The 23,719-nt window shown below is 35.8% G+C and overlaps 1 protein-coding gene across 1 annotated transcript; it reads right to left on the bottom strand.

Moving 5' to 3' along the window:
* Positions 1 to 45: 45 nt before the first annotated feature.
* PI4K2B (phosphatidylinositol 4-kinase type 2 beta) lies at positions 46 to 21,697 on the bottom strand. The gene is made up of 10 exons (XM_086890145.1): positions 21,299 to 21,697; positions 17,146 to 17,303; positions 11,890 to 12,090; positions 11,259 to 11,390; positions 9,868 to 10,021; positions 8,290 to 8,357; positions 7,697 to 7,793; positions 5,155 to 5,288; positions 4,009 to 4,068; positions 46 to 1,483 (listed from the first exon to the last, which is right to left on the bottom strand). Exons 1-10 carry the CDS (start codon positions 21,585 to 21,587, stop codon positions 1,310 to 1,312), a joined length of 1,467 nt encoding a protein of 488 aa, XP_086746271.1. The 5' UTR covers positions 21,588 to 21,697; the 3' UTR covers positions 46 to 1,309.
* Between the last annotated feature and the right edge of the window lie 2,022 nt (positions 21,698 to 23,719).

The following is a 23,719-nucleotide window of genomic DNA, read 5'->3' as shown; positions in this document are numbered from 1 at the left end:
TTGAAGTTGCTCACACTCTACATTAATATTTACATCCACTCAGAATTATATAAATACAAGCATTTTATTATTTCTGAGTTCAACAATATTGCTTAGAATTACAAAATACAGCGATGTCTGAAATACTGAAGGTTTCAAAAAAGCAGCAATCTTTCTCCCCTTCCCAGTCTTAAATGTCCAGAAAATTATTAAAATAAAAATATTTGCCACATTACATAAGTCATAGACCTAGAAAACATGACTGTCAAGTCTTAAACCAGGTAACTTAAACATAAATGCAAATAGCGATTGGCAGATGAGCACAACATTATTCAGGGCACAAAAGTAATTCTCTGTGCTGTAAGTATTCCAGGATTTTTTTCTTTTTTTTTTTCCAGTCAGAAAACCCCAAACTGTATTTAGCTAGAAATTTACAAAGTAAACTGGCTTTCCAATGAACAAATTAGTGCCTCTCTCATTAGCAGAAGACCCACTCTGGTGACAAGTGATGAACACATCTTTACATGAATGACAAAATAAACCTGTAACAACGTGGCACAAATCCTTCATTGTGATGCATCTCCAAAGAAGTATCAGATTTCCATATATGTGCTTTATACAAGTGCCAAACACTACAGTGGAATTTCAACTCTGAAACACACACTCGTATTTTGTCACAGTAGAAACTGTGTGTATTCACTTGGGTTGAATTTTGTTGTAATTCAACTATTTAACAATTTTTGGTCCCTGCGTGCAAAAAAGCCTACATGGAGCATCTTCCCCCTTACTCCCTTTCTTTGTTTTTCAAGGACAGTTTGATTTATTTTTTTTTTGAGTGCATGACTTTTCAAGTAACTAGTCTACAAAAATCTATAACCAGTTTAAAGTACCAAGAAGAAATTCCAAGGAAAAGCATTTTCACAATCAAAGGTAACATTCTGAACTATTTTTTAAAGGCCATATAAAAAGAAATTGATAGTGTACGGATTCTCACATTTATATTAAACAAAAAATTCCCACTGTATTCAAAATTAGCTTCTCAGTATATGCAAACTGTCTCCCTTATTCAGAATACATTAATTTAGCCTATAAAAATACAGTATGGACAAATTCTTTTTATTCCCTGACATAAGAATTCACAATTTTGACACAAAAATTGTAAACTTTTATTACATTCAAAATACATTTCTTAAGTCTTTAGAATTTAAGTTTTGAGGTGTCGGCAGTCAGAGCTCTTGGTATACAGCAGAAGGACATTATTGCAGAGCCTTTACACACAAGTAGCTTTCTAAAGTTAAGATAAACTTATTCTTCCCATGTATTTTTGTTGCTACCAGGAGGAAAAGAAAGGCTTCCTGCTATGAAAAGTCTGTGTGAATGCATTACTCAGATGAACAATTCGGCCCTGACTTCCAGTGCTACTTCGCTCTACAATCACTCGTGGCATCTGAACAAGCTGAATGGGACTCTTTTCATCCTTTAACGCCTGAGTAAGGTTTAGTATCTAAAAAGAGTAAACACAGGTAAAAGCAGGTGAGACTAAAGTGCACAAATAAAACTGTGGCTAACAGGGTTAGCCACTCTTCAATCAATTCTGTAGAGGACTGTACTGCTGAATAAATTAGTTTCAAAATGTATTACCTATTGCAAGCAGAAATAATTTACTTATTTGATAACATGAAAACATCCTACTGCTGTCTACCCTTCCATTCTTCTCCTGACTATTTCATGCAGCCCTCCAAATTTTCAGAAAATTCTAAGAGTGAAAAATCTAAGAGCATTTTAAATTTAGTACATCTCTTGAAAGCGCTGCACCTTTAGTGAAAAAATACCTATAAGAAATCAACATGATTTACCATAGAATGTACCAGCAGTTTAGCCACAAATTATTTTCCTAATAAGATATGAAGCCATATAATTAGCTCAGACCAAACCCAGTGCTAAGACCCAAATTCAGCCCTCAGCTCCCAAGAGTCTGTTATCTCTCTTCCAAAACTTCAGTGCTCATGGACTGCCCCCATAATTTACTCCATATTCAATGTTATCCTGCAGAAAACTGAGGCAAGTATTCAATTTAGCTCTAGTGACACATTTGCATTATCCTTAATATCAAGTCTTTCTTCCCCTGCACAATGGCCCTTTCTTCCTTGTAAGACTGATCCTCTGCTTATTCTGCTCTTTCATGGCCAAAGAACCCCGACAAAGTATTTTGCATTATTTACTGCAATTTGGTTCTGCCAGCAACTCCACTTGACATTTACATTCTCAAAGTTCTAAGGCAATCCTTTGTAGATGTGTTACCCGTTGCTTAGACTCTACATTCTTGAGAGATTGGTTTCTTTTGGGTTTGAAATCCTTCCCAAAATTTTTTCCTACACTTCGAAAAAATAGGCTTCTAACTATGTTTGGTTACATTTAAAGGCCTTGACTCTTCCATGCAAGATACGTTCCCCTAGAGTTTCTTTATCTAGATTCTTCATTTTCTAATTCTTAAATTCTCATTTTTAAGGATGTATTTAGAAGTTTTGGATATATTGCAAATTCATCCCAACTGAATGAATCCCTTGGCATATGATCTAGATAGCCAAGTCTTCCATAATGGCCTTGTAACATACTTTGGTTTTACACCAAAACTTTGTTTCAAATCGGTGCTAAAAGGCATTGTTTGCCAATGTATTTCCAATGGCATCCAAGGATTACTCGTTATCTGCATTTCTCCCATGCCTGAAAACCTGCATTTCCCACAGTGAAACACACTCTCATATAGGTAGAGAGAGGTAAAAAAACCCTCAAAACTAAAACAAATCTCTGCTAAAATCCTCCTGAGGGACAGTGTGTGAAGAAAGGGTCCAGATGCAGCCTTTATAGTGGAAAATTAACTTTGACAACCTCAGCAACATCACTTCCAATTATATCAATCATGTTTTTCCTCAAGCATTTTGTTAAATAACTGATTCCTTGTAGCCAATTGTCACATCAGAAAAAAGCTACTTAATACAGTTTAGAACGCATGAGTACTTCAAGAACCCACCTTCCAGGGACTATGCAAACTTCTCAGAAGGGTTATTTCAGAAACAACTCCTATAATTCAATTTAGTATATAAGGTTTTCTGTATTTTAGCTACCACACAAAAGATGTTAACTGCGATTATACAGAGCTGCAGTCTTGTGCAAGGCACATCTTGATACAATAAATTCTATGGAGAAAACATTGAATTATGACACTTCAGGAATTATCTGGCTTAAAACTGTCCATGTTTAATTTATGAACACAAGGACTAAGTTTCAATAAATTCGGGGCAAATGGGACTATTAATTTGCCTAGTCCAATTGGCTTACACTTGCAGAAATCACTATTTTATGCCTACAATGAACTAAACTTGTTCTTAGCTAAAGCTTTTTCTCTAGTCTTTCATACCAGTCATAAATTGTAAAATAGGAGGAAGATGGAGAAGCCTCCTCCTCTCTTATTTTAGTATTTAATAAAACCCACAAAAAATCCCACAAAACAAAACAAGCCCAGCACTTAACTATTATCAAATTTCTAACCTGAAAATGGCTGGACTTTTTTGAAGTATGGTTTCAATATTTGATAGGGTGAAGACATTTAATTACCTAATATTTCAATAATGAAGTCAACCCCCTAAAATAAAGTCACATTTGTTTTAATAGCATAATGAAATTAGACATCAAATTTTCTACCCAAATTTATAACTCTTTTCGATTTTTAAAATACCTGCTAAGAATATACAGTTAAGTCCTCCTCATCTCCCACAAAAACAATAAAACAAAATTAGAATAAAAGTAATTTCTGTAAAAATTTTTTTACAAAAAATCAGCTTACACTTTCTGCTGTTTCATCTATTCACAAATAAGAACTAACTCTAGAAAGAAATTTAGTCTTCTCAGATGAAAATATCTTCAAGTGTCATTCAGTGTAGTAGGAGCTACTTTTGTAGCTCTAAAGAAAGCAGCTAGGGAGTTTATGTACAAATTAAGTACATAAAAATATAAAAAAAGCAGTCTTACCTGCCCCCTCATAACAGACATCTGGTTTTCAAAAGTAGCCTTGTCAAATCCTCTGTCAGTCTTTATTAAGAAAACAAACAGTTCATAGAAAATAACCCATTTATTTGTAGCTATATATTTAGCATGTAAATTCATCAATATCATAATATGCATATTCATATTTACCCACACTATAATAATTTTTGAAAGCTCCAAATAGGATGCTAGTATGAATCCCAAAAAGGTCTATTTACTGCATCAAGTTTACAGACATGAAAATGAAGACTGTTCCACATCATAAAATAATATAGATCAATGGATACCATTTTTGGGCATTGGTAAATACCAACAGGTGGTAGATACCAGACTTAATATTATCACACAATGTTACACTGCCCTTTCTCTCACAATGACTCTAGCAGAAAAATACTTCTTCCTTCAGATTTACTACTACTTAACTAACAAACCTAGAGACATTTTGAACAAAAATAAGTCAAAGATGAAAATATAGCAAAAATATTTTTCAGGATCTCGTTTTGACATTACATCTGCATTTTCATTAAAAGTTTAAAATTTCCAATTCTTTCAATCCTTAACTGGATTATTTCACTTGAACATCTGAAACAAATGTTTACAAAATGTTTTAGAGAAGGACACCCTTTACATGTCAATACTGTAGATGGTTTCAGTATCTTTAAAGTGAGTTTGACTTTCAATACGATCAAGATTTCAGCAACAGCTTAGCACAATATATGCATATAAAATTAAGTATGTGAAAGTATGGAAGTACTTTAAATTACATAAAATACATTATTTCCTCAGGCTGCTACAGTTTAAGTGCATACACACCACACAGGTATGCTAAATGCTGTTTTTACATAGATCTGCACTGTAAGAGTAAACTAGCTTTAGCTGATTATGTGAAACTTGGATTTAGAATAGGTAATTTGTATTTTCAGATCAGCTAACTACTATCAATTAACCACAGTGGTGACAGTTTCCTTGTAATTACATAAACCCTTTCTAGCATGCCAATGTTAAAGGTAAAATAGCAGAGTATCTTTGCATTCAGAAGTTAGATGGTTATTCTTTTTACGAATATTAACTGTCTCTTTACAAGTATCAGCTACTTCAGTAATAGTCAATTCAAGGAAGCACTTGATTTACCTTAAATAGCTCATAAAGGTCTTCACAAAGGTCCTGTACGAAGTTCATATCAGAAAGGTGAGGAAGAACTAGGTCTCTTGTCTCCTGAGAGAAAGGAACTTTTGCTTGAGGAAGCCAAGCCCAGTGAAAGGGATCTAATGAAAAACATTGCACTCAGTGATAAGCAAAAATGAAATTCTGAGTCAAGTACTCGACTACCTACTGCAAGTTCTCAGTAACACCTCTTTTTCCCAACATTGTTACCCCACACATTCCTGTTGGCTACAGTTACCAGAGCAGCTTTACAACTGCTTAGCCATTTTTTTTAAACAGTGAAATATATTAAGCAATGAATATTTAATTAAAACAATAAAAGGTATATAAATTAAACACTGTAAGCAACAGTCGAGGTCTTCCCCTAGTTTAGTAAGGCAGTTTCCTTTGGAGTAAAAAAATAGCTGCAATCAAATAGAAATCTTTCAGGTATTCTACTCATATGGAAGAATTAACAAAAAAGTTACTATTTTTAATATATTTTTAATTTCTTTTTAAAATGCCTTCTTCTAAGCATACTGAGAGAAAAGCATTCATAACTTTTCATGTAATTGCTATTAGACAGCTTTTATCAAATTATTTTGCAAAAGTAATTAATATTACCAGATGTTGAACAAGACACCAAACTATTAATTGCAGGATCTGAGAAAAGTCACTAGCAGCAGGGGTGCTAGGCATTTTAGCACCCTCTAAACTTCCTCACAATGCCCACATTCCTTTCAGTCTGACAGTCCAGCCAGTTTTCCACATAGTTTACAGTCTGTTCAGTTCATAACTCATGTTTCCCTACAAGAATATTATGACAGAGCATGTAGAAGTCCTTACCAAAGTCAAGAAATAAACAATCAGTATTCACTGCCCTCCCCTCAGCCACTGAAGCAGACATCATTAAAAGCTGCCTAGTTATCATGGACAGTTTGTCCCTGGAAAATCCATGCTGGCTTCCCCATCACCTTCTTGTTCTGAACAATAGAGCTTCCAGGAAGATTCATTCCACAGTCTTCATGAAGACTGAAGCAACCTCTCACATTACTATACTCTTTCAAGAGTGACGAGAAAACTGCATTACAAACAGCATCAGCCAGCTCCTATGAACTTCCGTATGACCATTTTCCTTAAGTGCCCCCTTTCTTCTGCTTCTGAAAAGCCCCTTCCCAGAGGCTCTACTTATGAGCTTTGAGATCCAAAAGAGAGCAAATCCTACAAGTGAAAACTGAGGCAAAGTCAGCATTGAGTAACTCATTCTTTCTTACGCATTTATGTCTTTACTGCACTTTTCTTCAGTCCCACTCTCACTTCTGATTTACTCAACCCTTTCTTGTTGCTCTTTATGTCCTCTGCCAGCTGTATTCCAGATGAGCTTTGACATTCCAAACTCCATTCTTGCACTTTTCGAAAATTTCTCTAATTTTTCAGGGAAGTGTATACATATTTTTTTTTTATTTTTTTTTTTTTTAAATGTACTTAAATTTTGCATCCCAATTCAGCAAGGATTTCCCTGTTCATCCATGCTGGACCAACTTCCTAACTTTGGCAAATGCTGCTCTCTGGCTTTGAGAAGGTTATCCTCAGTGACCAAGCAGATCTAAGGAGTAAGAGACTGCAATTTGTAAAAACTATGCCACAAGTTTACTTTTACAAAACTATCACACACCTGTCCATCTGCAAAAGAATTTTAAAGGATCATGCAAGTTTATTCTTTTTGATGCTGAAGTAAAGATGGTATAAAATAAGCTGTAATTGCTGTGTCTTTAGAACAGCTCCAGAAGTGACTGTAGCCAAGGGATATGTAGGACAGCATCTATTTAGTATCAAGACAGAGACTGCACAGAGGTCTGGGTGGAGCCCTTAACCAGCCTTTTGACAGTGTAACTAGCCCACACTTAACTGCCAGAATTACCTGACTGGGTAATAACCCACAGAAGTCATTGAAAGCCCTGTTGGGCACTTCCCTCCTAATGGTAAGTAGTCAGAGATGTGGTCAAAAACAATCTCATTTTAACAGTAATAGTATTTTCAAGCAGATGGAAAATTGACTAAATATTAATTTCTACAAAGTAAACTAAAGCTGAAAACAAGAAAAACCGACTTGCCTGCTTGTCCATCTACAACAGTACCCTTCATTTTGAAATATAAATTTGGCCAACAGAGGGACAACTTGAAAATTTTTGCAACTAAGTTATTTTCTACTATGTTTTTCAAGAAAACCAGTGTGAGAAACATGTTGCTAAATTCTTCCAGTTCCACCATTACCTACAGTACTATGTTTATGAATGTCCATGTATTAATACTGTTTAAAAGTAAAAAATATGAACAAGAATCAAATCACACATGTCATTGCAAAAACAGCATTTGTTGCTAACTTTGCAAAGAAGAGTACATTATTTAAATGTCCAATATGTAGCTACAGTGATGATTTCTTAGTTCCTTACTACAACAACACAAATAAAAATTACTTCTTAGGAAGTTACACTCCCATAGGAAAATGATTGAAGCATGCAGTACTTACATGCCCTCCATTCATCAGGATGCTTAAAAGGAAATGCTAAACCGTTGTCAATTGCAGCAATTTTAATAGACTCTTTAGTTATAGTCCATTGGCTATCCTACAGAAAGAATATTCAAGAAGTAAGTGATACCAACGTGCTTACACAATCAGCAAAACACATTAAAAACACTAAATAATATACTTTGTAGCTTCACTGGTTAAATTCAACTTAAACAATATAAAGCATTATCCAAAAAAACTCCACCACATATAATTTCTTATTCTACCACCAGTAAAGAGAAGCCCTTCCCCAAACACAAGATAAGCAGAACACAAAGGAATGGAGAAATGTGCCTGAGTAACAATGGACATTGTTGCTGTTATAGCTCAAGCTACTAGAGCAAAATACAGACCAAAAAAAATAATTTCTAGCACTGTTCTACCTAATCTAACCAAAATAGCTTTTCCACTCATTTTGCCTACAATAATTTTTAGTTATCATATTTCTTAAGACCACGCACCAGGATTAAGGATATGCCCTTAATCTCCAGCAAGACCAAGTTACAAAAGTAAACAATTTAAAGAATATACGTTTCACAGTACAATTCTCTTACCTTATCCGACAGATCAAGTCCATCATCTTGTTTTTCGTACCTGATTAACCAGTTGTCATTACCTCTGTCTTTAAAGAGGAAAATGCATGTCACAACACATCATTTATAAAGAAATTCTCATTTAGAGTGACATACAACAATATTGTAAACTGACAATTTTCCCATGGAGTTAGGCAAAACTGTTCAAAAAGGGTTTTTCCCATCACATGGTTTAGTTTTACTGAAATGTACAGGCAACCAATTCAGTGGAAAGACCAAATTTACCACGTGTTTTTCAGTATGTATTACTTCTTTAGATTCCCCAGCTGGCTAAATATGCAGCAAAATATGAAGAAAAGTCCAAAATAAAGTATCTTTATACATTTTATGCAGAAAGACTGGTTTTGGTGTGCATTTTTCCTTAGGAAAACACTATCAGACCCCAATGACTTAAAAATTTAAGCTTGTTTTAATGCTGATGAGGAAATGGAGAAGACCTCCAAAATTATAGATAATATCATCTTTGATTACATGGAGAAAACAGACTCTACAAAGATGGAGAAGGGGCAAAACAAACAGAAGGGCAAGAAACTGAAAATGTCTGCACTATCAGACCAAATTGAGAGATTAAACACTCTGAGAAGGTCTTTCAGACAGAGCATGACTGCACAGATCTGTAGGACCTTTTGTCATTTAAGGTGCTCCGTTAAGTTTAATCATCATCAGATTTTCATGTTCAACTATGATTAGATATATTAGACGAAGGTAAAATCATCCATGTAATGAGGTTTTGCATTTTGAGTATTTGCCTCACAACTTCAAGAATGTCAAAAAACACTAACTCTTTGGAAACACTGAGGCTTATTTGATAAAGCTGACAGACCATAGCAACAGCTAGCAAATATTATGTTCTTATGAAACTTTCTTCCAGTTTGCTTCCATAAAGAGAATTTGAGAAAAGGAAAATGAGTTAGATCTGGTATGTCTGAAGAAAACTAAAGATGCCCACCTCTGTCAAAACAGCAAACTAAGTATTTTAAACATAAAACTGCCTTTGAATTCCTCAAGAAGTAATTCACCTACATAAGCAACAGAAGAATCCCAGCTTCTGAGTGATAAAAACAAGAACAGAGAACTGACAGCTCCACATTGCAGTGGTACCTCACAGTCCATACAATGAATATGAACTATTGTGAGCTGGTGTGAAACTGTGCTATTATCAGCTCCAGTTTAAAATAAAAGGAATTGTAGTCACAGCTTTTCTTATGAGTCCTGAAACCTCACCATCCTTTATCCTAATGGGGGAAACAGTTAATTGTCTATGCACAGAATTAAAGCACAATGAAAGCATTTATCCTTGACTTCTCACATTGCTTAAAAATAGTGAATAACAAAGAGTTGTTTGGACTGGTTTTGTACTGCAATATTTAATGTATTAATACAAAGTATTTTTTTTTTTTTAATTAAAAATGCATCTTTATGGCCTTCAATCATGAGAAAGCATCCGAAATGCATTAAAAGCCTTAAGCACCAACTTTCAGGCAGCATTGCTTTCTGCCTCACAAAAATAGATAAATACCAAGAGATATTAACAAATACCTGTATTTCTGATGACATAATCCAAAATAACCAATCTTTCAAACTGTGACTGAAATTCTTTCCTTGTGTTCTCAGGTAAAGGATCAGCTTCAAACTTCCTGAGCCAGTAGTCAGCTTCCTTATATCCTTCAACAAACAGCTGGAAGGAGCCAACCTGAAACATTAAGAAATTGCATTTGGAAAATGCACATGGGTAGGTCACATAAGTAATCTCAACATTAACAGAAAAATTCATTATATACTTTCAAAGTTCAGAGCATAGGAAGTATGAAACTAAAAAAATTAAATTAAGTAATAAATAAATTTCTCTTTCATTCCTATACTCTTGAACAAGTTGAGAGTCAAATCATGTGAAGGTGGGGTTCTGATGGTAGTTTTTATAAAATATTTGTTTAAACAATCAGTGAATTTATCAGGAATAAAACATAGCTAGGCAGGTCAGTGTAAATGAACAGTCAATATTACAAGAAATACATGGAACAGACAGAAAGAAGCAACACCTTTTTCATTGGAAACACTTATTTCACAGTTCAGAGAACACTCACTAAAAATTACAAGATATAAGAACAGCAACATTAACCATTCTCTTCGAGACTGATGCTTTTTGCAAAGAATGACTGAAATACATTTCCCAAAAGAGTCCAAGAAAGAACACGAGAGTTGGCATAGGCTCCATACATCTGTGAAAGGTGCTCAAGATTGAAACGCAAGAACTTATATTTGAGACCTAAAATGCAGATAGATAAACACACAGCATGTGGAATAACCATGCTTATACAAGATTGCACAACCAATGTCACAAGGATCTAAACTGCTGGGAATGACAAAAGTGGATTACCCAAACTGTACGCAACCTGCGTTTTAAAGGCTTAGGATTAGAACACTGTAGTCATAATCTGGGGACACAATAAGGCTCATTAGACAAGAAAGATGTGAGGTTTTTAGTCAGTGTAGTCCACATGTAAGACAAAGGGGAGGCAGGAAGAACACAGCAGGGTACCCAAAAGAATAAAAACAACAGAAGGCAAAAAAATTAGATAAATTGCAGGGAAAAAACAGGCTGACAATATCAAAATGTAACACTGAAAGGACAGGTAGTAAGCAAAGAATAAATAGAGCAAAAGTGAGATATACAACTAATATGTTACTACTCCAGCAGAAAACTGGACTGTTAACTGAAACAAAAAGTGAAAATATTATTAAAATAGTTCAAAAGAAGGAATGAGGTAAGAGTGAATACATGTTGCATGAAAACAGTTGTATCGAATTTCAGACAGTTTTCAACAAGCAGCAAGTTTTTCTTCTATCTTTGAAGTTGCTTATAAATATCCTTTTTTTAAAAGTTTTATGTAAGAATCAGGAAGTGCACAAATTATTATTTTTGATCTTACCTTAGGAGGTAGTCCAATTCGATTAAATTTTTTAGCAACTTTTGGCACTTTCTCTAAAGCGTATTTTTTTCCTCTTGACTTTGCACGATCTATTGCACTGTAATTAAAGGTCTCGCTGACAAGCCAGACAACCTTAAAATATCAAAGTTAAACACAGCTCAGAACCTCTCATTATTTCAATTGTAAATTTACAGTTAATGTTATGCTCTGCTATAAAAAAAAATTTAAAAAACAAACAAGCATTAGACATTTTCAACAGATAAATTTTATATGAAAAGTTTATAATTCTCTATTTCACATATCCCAAACAAAGATGGGAATTTTATATTTTGCAACTTTTTGATTTTTGCAACTTGTAGCTCAGAAAAACATAGGCACAGAAGGTATCAGAAAATGCTAGAAACTGGTTTCAAAGAAGAGATTCAATTCAGATCTCAAAACTATAAATTCAATCAATTAAATCATAGTCACTTTTTCTACATTAAATCACTGTGCCTTTGTACTTGGAATAGTTTACAAATGACTCATAAATAACACAATATACAAGGCTATCTACACAACCACAGTTCAGAGACTGACAAATATATTGGCTTTTTTTTTTTTATTTAATTCAGTAATTTATGTGTTTTACCTTAGTTTTAGGTACAACTCCAAGCCCCAGTTTCTCATCCACAAGATAGGCACCAGCTTCAGAGAGATATCCCTGATTTGTAACAAGGCAGCCTCTGCCAAAGCAGCAAGGACAACAAACTTTGTGAAAATATTTGGTCCATTTTGGATTTAGATGTCCATAAGGCTCTTCGGATTTTGGTTTGAACACTCCTATAATTTTCTAAGGTAAATAATATAAAATTAAAATATGAACACTTTGAATATTAAAATTAGTTTAAAAATCAGTTATTTGAAAATACTGGTTAAATCTTACCCACTGTGTTTTACAGTTGCTCTTTTTAAATGAAATAATAAAACTAAAAAAATTGAATTCCAAATAAATTTATTGTGAAGTGTTTCTTTAGGATTAGTATAAATACAAAATAAGCTCTTCATAAGAGAAAATCCAAACCAATATTTACTTTTTAAAAAAATTTAATCAAAATTCAAATGCACTGCATTTTAAAATATATATATATTTATCTTTAAAAAAAAATTTCAGTCCACCAACAACTCACTGATCACCTCTTTCAGAGATGTAATGGCTCCAGGAAAGTGACATACATATGTAACACTAAAAATCAACTGATTTATTTTCTTTTAAATCTATTCTTCTTACTACCCTGAGTTTGAATGGATCAAAATGACCATCAGCCATCATTTACATTAAAGACACATAGTAAATATTAAAATTAGTCAGAGCTCTGTGTCTAGTTTTGGACACTATACTTCAAGAAATCTGTCAACAAATTGGAGAAAGCTGAAAAAAAATGAAAATAAGCACATAATATGTGAATAATGAAAGACAGTAGGAACAGTGAATGATTAAGCTAAGAGACAACTGAGGCACAATAAACTGAAATAAAATGGAATAGGTTGCTATAGAAAAAAAAAGGAACAACACATTTACTGTTAACAAGCCCAGAAATGACAGGCTCAAAATCCAGCAGATAAGCTGCAAAAAGAGATCCTTTAGAAACTTAAGTGCAGCTCGAGACTGGAACAACCAGCCAGGTTCTGCAAGTCTCCAGAACAGGGTGCAACTAACAACAGGTTAGTTAGACATTCCTCGAGAATCAGGTTAAAACAATACTGCTCCAAAGCACAAGCATTAAATTGGCAATTTCTCAAGGTGTCTTCTACACAGGGTTCTATATTTGTTAATCTCAAACCACAGGGTTATTACCACATTAAAATATATAACCTTTCAATTGTTTGTGATAAACTTTGTTTAAAGTTCACATAATGACTCTTCTATAGCTCAAGTGGAATGCTATAAAGATGCTGCATCTTCATCCCTTCTGACTGGACAATGGCAAGTAAACCAAATTCTTCCTGATAAATACTTAAGGACAACTGTTTAAGAAGCATTTTCACATACTACTACTTTACTACACCCTTATGAAAAGTATCTCAATAAGCTAAACACTGCCTATTGTTGCACCAGCACTCAAAGCTGATTCATACTCAGGTGATGAATATATTTGCTGGCAGTCAGAAACCAGCAGTATTCTTCAGTAGCTGCGGATTCAGCTGGGTTAGGGAGTGGATCTCACCAGCTGGTTTAGCTTCTAGAGATTTTTCAACCAATTTTTCCAAGACAATCTTGCTTTTTCCAAGATTGCTCAAGACTAAGTAACTATAGAAAACTTAATTCATTCTGTTTGTAAACAGATACACAAGACACCAGGCATTAGTAGCATCATGTGTCTAATCCATCTATTTTGATTAATTCCCATTAACTACAAGGAAAACTAAGTTACAAAATACCATTATTTGCACTCATACTATAAAATTAGTGTCCTATCAACAGAGTCAGGAAGCAAATTGACAAGAATTCTCCTGGGTTTGGCAGGCTGTTATCTGTAATTCTAAGGTTGCATTCAAAACCTTGAACACAACTGCACAGACAATATTCAACTTAGATCTACACAAATGCAATAAATATTCTATGAAATGAGAAGGGCCAGCATGTTTTTTGAATACTTCACTGTTCATTATTATTTTTAAATCACAGCATTTGGTATATTACTTTAGTCAAAATCCTACTGTTAAGTTTAGTATTATTGAAAAGTTATTTAATTTTTTCCTATTGAATCACACGTATCTACCTGCTTAAAACAAAGCTAGCAGCTTTGCATTTCTTGGAATCATTGTGGTACAAGTACATGCCAAACCTTTAATTATCTCTTCTGAATCACTCTCTGGCTAATACTTCCTAGTAAGTGCCCATTTAAAAAAGGAGCTTAGCTCATTCTATTACCAGCCTGGACTGTACTGTGCTATACAGCCAAATCTAGATATGGTTTTCACAGTTTTGCTGAAGTTAGAATCTTGCTAAACTTTGTGGAGCCACTGCTGTTGAGGACCAGAGTAGAACCAAAAAGTTCAATCTATAGAAGAAGCTACCAAGGCCAGACTTAATTTTTCCAGTCTTATACACTGACTCCATTAACACTAGCAATTAGTTGAAACTGTCAGGAACACATTGTAGAACAATTTGTAACAGACACAATGTCTTTTATTTATTGCTTACACAATGAACAAATGCAGAAATATTCAAGCCTTCTGTAATAGTGCTGTTTAAGTAGTGAACTCCATTTCAGTATGCAACTATGTAACTTTTGCCAATAAATGCAAAAAGCTAATTTTAATTATGCAATTTGAAGTTCATCTTTCTGACACAACCAAATCAGCACATAGGGTGACCTAATGGAAACAGCTTATTTTATCTGTAATTTGGTATTCATTTTGGGCAAACACTTCAGAATGTTACCAGTAAAAAGGCCTAGCACATCTTTAATGAGCTCCTTCCCAGCATAAGAAAGAGATTACTCAAGAGGAATAGAAGAAAGCAGGTGACAGAACCGGTCTGAAGTAGAATGATGCAATACTCAAACAGGATCTGAAATCCATTCTACACATGAAAGTTGCACTATTGACAAAATGAAGTTTTATCAAACCTTTAATATGGATAGCAAACATAGATAAGCTCTAGAACAAAAGCAAAGAATAAAAGCAGAATTTAAAGTCTGCTGAGCATTCAGTATCATTCTCACAGTCCCATATCCCAAATACTTTCCTATTTTGCAATGAACCTTTTATGAACCATATAACATAAACAGTCTTCTCAATCTTTGTTTCTCCTAAATACTTATATTCAAACCTATGACCTGCATGACGGAGGAAGGCAAGTCACTACTAGAAACTTAACTAGGAACAAAAACAACACAGCAAAATAAAAGTAAAACCAATAAGAAAATCACCACAATCACCAAATAAGAAACAAGGAATAATATGGCCCAGCCAAAATACTATGGTTATGTTTATACTAAAATGATGCATAAATACTCTCTCACCATCACCAGGGCTCAATAAGTACCTCAGACATTTGCTAGTGACCAAAACCCAGCAAAATCAATCTAGATAAGCTTCAGACAAGACAGATATGCACATACAGTATGATTTCTTTTCCCTAGTGGTTTCTCTACTAATTTTCTGAGAATAAAAAAATATTGATTACACAGCATTAAGAAAAATTAAAATTTGATCAATTGTAAAGCATTTTTAGCATGACACTCTAGAATATTCTTCAGATACATCATGCACAGGAATTTTGAAAAACTATTTATTAAAACCAGTATTTGACTACTTACTTTTTTTTTCCTATTGCATATTAAATAAGATATAAACCCACTTGAAAATACTACTTTTAAAACAGCATAAGGTTTGAATATGTGTTTATAAGCACACAACCAGAAAATCTACAAAGATCTAAGCTACTAAAAAAGAGCGACCTGAAGCTGGAGCTCTGGAGTTTTATATTTACAGCACTGCATGTGACACCAAGAATCCCACAAAACCATTACAGAAATATTTTATTTCCTTCAGGTTTCAAAAGGAGAAAGAGACCCTCCTTTTTATTTTCTTCACCAGAATGAAGAGGATCATTACTAACAAATATTCCTGGAACGCAGGCATGGGAACTGCAGTTTTCAGAAGATTTTGAAGGGGTGGTTCTGCCACTTTCCATAAAAATAAAATGATAAATTGACATATTTATTTATACTAAAGTCAGGTAACTACTCTAAAAAAACAAAAAAAACCCCACTTACTCAATAAGGCATAAAAACTATCACCAGAGATTTGCCATTAAAACAAACTAAACAATGAAGTTTAACTGGTAAAACAGGGATATATTTTCTAATGACCTATTGTATGATGAAAAGCTAAACAAAAACCATACTCCTCCTACATGAAAGGGAAATTACCGTTATGGGAATGACAAAAATCTTGAACATGCTCTGAGAACCTAGGCATTCAAAGTGTTCCAACTTCCATTTCCAGCACAACTGGGATCTTCAGGATTAATGAACACCTGCATCTATCTAAGAGCTAAAAACTGCTGATTGAGCTTAAAATAAAATCAGATGTATCAAATTAACAAAAGTTGAGCAGTTGGAGGTCTTATTTGGTGAAACAGGTCAGTAGGAAAGTATTTCTAATTTAAAGAAAACAAGGTGAAAGTATGTCTGAGACATCATTTCCTCTTATTAAATAATGCTAAACACGTTACTTTTCAAGGGAGCGATTCAGGTAACTACTACTTCTCTGTCTCAAAGTAACACTGTTCAAGGTACCATTTACCAACTACAGAAGGGAAAACCAAATCTTGCAGAGGGGAAACCAAATCTTCCAGCTAAGTTTCAGCAGACCAGTACAAGTTAAAAGGTAGATTTGATAATATCACTCTTCTCACCCATCTACCAATCGTATAGGAGAAAGGAGACATGACCTGAATAAAAGGCTATCTAAGAAGAAAAGAGAGAACAATATAGGGGGTTTAGCTAAAGAAACTTAAACCATACTGCAATCAGATGGTCAGTTGAGCAAAAATCAATTAAAACACACAAAGAACAAAATTCTGCACAAGGGAATTCCTGGGTTGTCTTCATATGTTAGAAGCCCTTTTATTCTCTGCATATTTTTCTGGTGCAGATCATTAAAAAAGAAATAAAACTGCAGCAGAAATAATAGTTATTTTGCTTTATCTTATGCAGCAAGACATAATTAGAAATCTAAGTATTACTTGCATTGATTTTTCCAAAATAAATTTTGGCATACAATAAATTATTTAATAACTTATTTAAATTAATTTGCATATAGATAGAATTTTTTAATTTCCATTTTCAACTTGCTGCTGATGGTGTATCTGACTTCACAGTAACATGCTCACCCCTTTTGGATCCTTAGCAAAGTAACTCCCACTGGATCCTTGAGAGATTCTTTCTGGAAAAACTCCACACTCTATAGCTTGTTCTGTTCTCAGAATAATTTCTGCAAATTCTGGATCATCTAAAAATATATTCATATCTGCAGTATGTCCCGTATGCCCTGAAAAACAAGAAAACAACCAGTCTTAAGTGTAACTTGTAATACAAATTAAGCATAAGCAAACACACTGATAAGCCAACAGCCTTCCTTGCTGACACCCATCCAACAGCAGGCTGAAAAATCTGGTCCATTTAATCAGTGCAAGTTTTTCCACTGATTTATCCATGTCTAATCAACTTTTTGATTCAAGTAAATCAGCCAAATCTGCAACAGCAAATTTGAGACTGCCACTGCTAAGTGTTTACAATTTTCAAGGATTTCGCTTTTAACTATTTATTTACAAAACAAATCTAAGGAAAAAAAAAATAAGTTTTAAGTCACAGCTGTAAAAAATGCTTGAAAGATTTTACCTATTATTTTTGTGTCCTGCCCATTATCCACTACTAGATTAGTATTGTACCATTCATTTAAGAGTTTGGCTAATATGTTTATTATCAGCTAAAACACAAGGAAGTTAATCCACTGAATAACCTGCTACATGTAGCACTCACAAGTGGCACCAACACAGCAGTGAGGTACTGCACACCAGCACCATTCCAGACTTAAAACACTGTAAACGACTTGCAGCATTTCTTTACCTGCGGACCAGAAGATGTGGTCTGTGCAGACATGTGCAACTCTAGGACTCTATGCAAATATTTAGAAAGACAAGTAGAAAGGAAAGTGCCAGAATACTACTGACCTTTCAAGTTTTTAAATATTTCTTCACAAGTTCTGATACTTTTGATACCTTCTTTCAAGGCTAGGGTTGTTACCCATGTTCACTGGGTGTATTTCTAATGGGCCTGTGCATTAGGGCTCATTTCTGCATTAACAAACAGCTAGATTAATCTAAATTAAACATTCGCAGATTAAGTTGCTTTGTTGCCATTTCAGCAATTGAAGACATTTAACATACATCCTTCTGGAATGACACAATCCATTCAAAAAAGATACTCCTTAACAGTTTGTGAAGAGTAAAATTTATATAAATAAATAAATAAACAAACCACATATTTTGTAGCTCAGGACAGTTTTTGAAGATTTTTAGAACACTTGCTTGCACGTACCACTTCAAATAGTAGCAGGGACTCCGAAGAAAAATAGTGAAAAAGCATTAAAAAAATAAGAAAATCTTAGTATAAGTTGGCAACAAAGAAGAGAAACCTTAAAGCTAATAGCAGATCATTCTTAAGTATCAACAGCTACAGCCCATTGGAACAGACACTCTTATAGCTATTTGGCCAATACTGCTGTGATAAACTACACTTTAAGACTTTAGAGTATGACAACAAGAGGGAGGGAAGAGGTTCAAAGGTCTTCCTGCCACAAAGTACTTCAATGAGTTAGGGAAATAAACCAAAAGATCCATGATAAACTTATTTTTATGGAAAAGTCACTTTAAATCAGTGGCTCTTATTTCACAGTCAAGCCTCAACTATCTCCACATATCTACATTACATCACACAACCGAGCTCCAACTACAACGTATTTTTGTCAGTGAAAGCAAAATCAGGGTTGTGCACTGTACTGTTACCAAATGAAGTGCAACATCCATGCTAAATCATTCTGCACAATTATCTTCCAGATGAAGAAAACCTACAGATGAACTTTGTATCACATGGATTGCAGCTGACTATGTGGAAGACTCAGAGGTCAGTTTTTAATTTCTGTACATTTATTCTAGAATCTAGAACCATTAAGTAGTCTCACTGTCTGAGGAAATTCTTCAACCGTGTCTTTTCTAACATAAAAGATAACTTCAGAAATAATAAATTAAAACCAAAACAAAAAACCCATTACACTGCATGCTGAAAGAAGATATAAATAATTTTTGAAACTCATTATTTGCTCAGAATTGCTACTGTGCTGCTAGTAAACATGTTACAACAGTGATGTGGCTGTACAAAAACATTTAGGCTGACAAAGAAACTAGCAGTTTTAAGAAGTTTATCAACACTCTCCATAAGAAAATAAGCTGCATTAACTGAAGATAGTACTTGCTGAATGTGGAAGAGTTTCAGTTTGGGGGTTTTTTGAGTTAGTTTATTTTTTTTTAATTATTTTAATCAATTTTTCCACTGAGAAAGCATGTTATGTCACAACTTATTCCCAGTACAGTCTCTAAACTTACAATTATAACTAATTAAGGTTTCTCTTGCAATTACTCTTGAAAATTACTCTTCTCATTAAACTTCCACTAAGGAGACAGGGCTCACACACACACAGTTCAACAACCAAGCCTAAGAACCTTTTTCACATCAATTTGGATAAGGCCCAAGTTTGTGAAGCTGCTATACTGGAATGATGAAGACAAATACTCTCATCCATGTATGCACCTCAAAGCTGTTCTGGCATCAAGTTAGCATGACACGAGTTAACCTAAACTAATACACTTTGCAGTGCAACATGTATGAATTCCTTCAGCACTAAGCTAGATTTATACTTTTTAAACATTATCATCATTAAAGGTAGTCCCTCTAACCATTTTCTCCTATTCTGACCATAACTCCATTAAAGAAACACTCTGTGTTGCAATAGCATACATAATTAACATCTGGTGCATGTTGGTTCCACCTGACATGTGAAACAATCCTGCACCTTCAAGGGTTACACATACAGAAAAGGTAAGAACAAGGAAACAGACGATGAGATGCTGTAATGAATACCAGTTCCTGAGATTTCTTACACACTTTTGGGGTAGATTCCATCCTGCATTCATCATCCTAATTGCTTCAGTGGTGCAAGATCCATAGCTCTAGCCTCCACTCTGAAGCATCAACTTATTTTTTAAAGTTTCTTGAAAAATTTTACTAGAAGTACTATCTCCTTAGCAGATTGTCAGTCTTGTAGGAAAAAGATAGGAAAACTCTAATTTTAATGGCATGTTTACATTACAGGTATGGACTACACTTCAGACCAGCGCTTAAAAGTTGAGATTTTTCTCTCTTTATGGCCAAAGAAGTAAAAGTTCTCTGTAATTACTAGAACAGAATTATTAGCACAACTTATTTTGTTAAATTTGATGGTGGGGGTTTGTTTGGATTTTTTAAAGTACCCTACTGTTGCAAAATAAACAGCGTTGCCAGTGTCTGGCAAGAAATCCTACAGTATAATTACAACACCAAAAGCAAAGAAGTGATAGAATTCCACATGTTTCTGTCAGCAAACCCATCCTGGATGTATACTTGCACAGAAACTTACACATAATCAGAAAGCTTGAAAGTCTAAAGAAAAGAAAGTAAGCAATAAATATAATTTATAATTTTGCCAGTATATTTAAATTAAATAATGGGCACACTTATGTCTCTTTTCAAATTGATAACTAAGTTCTTGCATTTCTGGACTTCCATATTGTATTTCTCTCTGCAAGAACTGATTTGAAAATATGAAAAGAGGATGAATTTTTATGAAAACCAAAAATATGACAGTAGAGCTCACACTTAAAGCATGTGATGGTACAAAGTGAGCATATGAGTAAAACAAATAACAAATACAGACTGATTTCTTTTCAAGATGAAACGATGGGGATCACAAAAATAGTTAGTGGGATAGGCAAGCCAAACTGAAAACTTGGCACTTCTCCAAGTGTTCAAGAAGCAGCAGCCAGTACCACAAAAACATGCAAAGCCACAAGTTTCAAACAACATGACAGAAACAAAGCAAGGCCCAACAGAGCGGCAGACATAGAGCGGGGAGAAGTGACAGTGGAGACACTCATAAAGATGTACAGGAGTTCGACCAGCCCTGCACACAGGGACAAAGTAGCCGAAGTTCTATCCGTTTGCAGCATCTTCCTTTCATTATCTGTCAGCGAGCCCACACGTCGACAGAGGACAACACACCTCTGCCCCTCACCGATTCTGTACCAGCGGACACGGCACATCGAGCGCACTTCAGTCCCGACAGGTATTTTTGCAGCCTCGCTGGAAGGACAGAGCAAGGCAAGGGCTGTCTTTGCCCCCAGGCCCGAGGCCCGACCCTCGCTGCCGCCCCGGCCGCTCCCCGGGCCGTACCTGAGGCGGCGCGGCGCTCCTTGTCCCAGGCGGTGCCCGCTCGCCGCCCGCGGCCGCTGCCCGACGCCCGCAGGAGAGGTTCGTCCTCTCCGTCCCCTTCGGGCCCCGAGTCCTCCGAGTCCTCCACCTCCTCCAGCCCCGGCTCCCCACACTGCCGCACGGCTCCGCCGGGGGCGGCTCTCGCACTCTGCGGCCCCCGCCGGGGCAACTCTGCCTGAGGCGGCGACGGCGGCGGCTCCACGAGGAGCAGCAGCCGCTCGTCGGGTTCCTCCGCGCCCGGCTCTGCCATGGGCGGCCGGGGCCGGGGCCGAGCGCGGCGGGGGGAGGCGGCGGCGCGGCCGGGCGGGCTCGGGGCGCTCCCGCCGCTCCGGCTCCGGCTCCACCGCCCCGCGCGTGCGCGCGCCCCGCGCCCGCCCCGCCACCTGCCTTAAAGGGGCCGCGGCTGCGCCAGCAGCTCCGAGGGCGGCTCCGGGCCAGAGAGCGGGCGGCAGCTTTCGGCGCTGGACGTTTACAAAAACGGCCCTGAAACCCGGCTTAGTTCTACGTCTGGAACGGGCTTGCTGCCTGGCCACCGCTTGCCAGCCGCTCTCCCTCCCCAAACTTTGCACACTGTTCTATACCACCACTGTAACCCCCAAAGCGAAGCCTAAAAACAGTATAAGAGAAAGCCATATGAATAGATTGCCATTATTTCCATGTTCCCCCACTATTCATGGGTTAATAACTGGAAGAAAGAGAATACAACTATAACCCCAACATTCTGCGTCAGATTTCAGCCTGGATGCATTCTCCCAATCCTATCTATAGAAGAGGGCTTTTCCTCAAGTTTTGGTGAAATACGGGAGAAAGATACATACATGAGATACTTGCATGGGATTGGGATTATGGTTTACACTGGGAGCAAATCAGTTCCCAGCTAAAAATGGTAATTGTATATATTTTTCATTATCCTCATCGTTAAGTGTCACTAAAGGACACAGAATGATTCACACAAACGTGTCTCAGTGGTATGACAGGAAAAGTAACTTTATTTTCTGACTCCAGTATTAATAGATTCTCGACTATGACCAGGGATTGGATAATTAAGTTACCACCTTCCCAATCACACTGGTCATGCAAAATGTCCATCAAAGGACGTTCCTAGAAGAAATGTGTAAACAACTTACATTTATAGTTACTTTCCTGGGAAAGTAACTAAAACTATGAAAAAGAGATCAGAAGGCTTAGTTTTCAGGGTGACAGTTAAGAGTGTGGTATAAGAATTTAACATGCATAATCTGGATTAAAGGAAAAAAAAAATCACTTTTCTTGGTTACTGACAAAATACAGCCTTACTGAAATGCTGGACTTCTGTTTGTTTTTTCTTCGGTTGCCTGTCAGCCAGTGGACTTTGGAATTAAGCCGAGTGTCATTTACTTATGTAACTACTAATATCTGTAATATTTGATAAAATTTATTCACACTTGCATATTTGTTCCTATTCCTTTCTATTAAAAGTGAACTCAGTGAACTGTGAGTGAATAGCCACTTGACGCCTAGTAAACACAGAGATGAAGGTTACAACTAGATGTAATTTTCTGTACAGAAAATCATATGGACGTTAATTTCTGTGTGAAGCAAACAAAAAGATAAGACTAAAAGAGAGAAGTCTGACATTTTTCCCAGCAGAGTTAAGTAATAGTGCACCTCCCTTTAGTTACAAGTGAGTTTTGGCTGTTGCAATAATGTTCCATTGAACAATCAATTCACAAGCTTCTAAAAAGATAGTATTTTCTTTTGAAAAAAATAAACAAGAAATAACTCATTAGTTATTTCATAGAAAAGCCAGGGTTGAAAGGGACCTTAAAGATCATCTATTTCCAACTCCCCTGCTGTGGACAAAGATACCTTCCACTAAACCAGGTTGTTCAGACCTCTACTGAACCTGGCCTTGTACACTTGCAGAGATACGGCATTCACAACTTCTGTGGGCACTCTGTTCCAGTGTTTCACCAGCCTTACAGCAAAAAATAAAAAAAACCCCAAAACTTATTTTTTCTGGTTTATGCGTTCATCTACACATATTACTGTATTTCTAAATGCAGTTAACTGGTAGTTTTCATCTTCTGCTTCAATAAGAATCCTGTAACTTGCTCACAGGTCTTGATCTAACAACGCCTTTACTTTGCATCACTCTTCAGTAGTGCAGAGTTCAAACACCACGAGAGTGCATAATTAAAAAAAATACACACTACCATCATAGTAATTAACAAACCATTAATTTTAATTCCAAATAGCTAATACTCTTCAATTAGCCACCTGGATTAAAGTTACTAAGAATTACATCACGTAAATAAGATGGGTCATTTTCCTCGTGCTTTTGTCCCTATCCTTCTAACCAACAGAGGAGACTTTGCCATCTGTTTATATGTATTTGAGCAC

This window comes from Cyanistes caeruleus, chromosome 5 (assembly GCF_971803275.1).
Source record: "Cyanistes caeruleus chromosome 5, bCyaCae1.hap1.1, whole genome shotgun sequence".
NCBI lineage: Eukaryota > Metazoa > Chordata > Aves > Passeriformes > Paridae > Cyanistes > Cyanistes caeruleus.
This window is presented reverse-complemented; position numbering and strand designations above follow the sequence as displayed.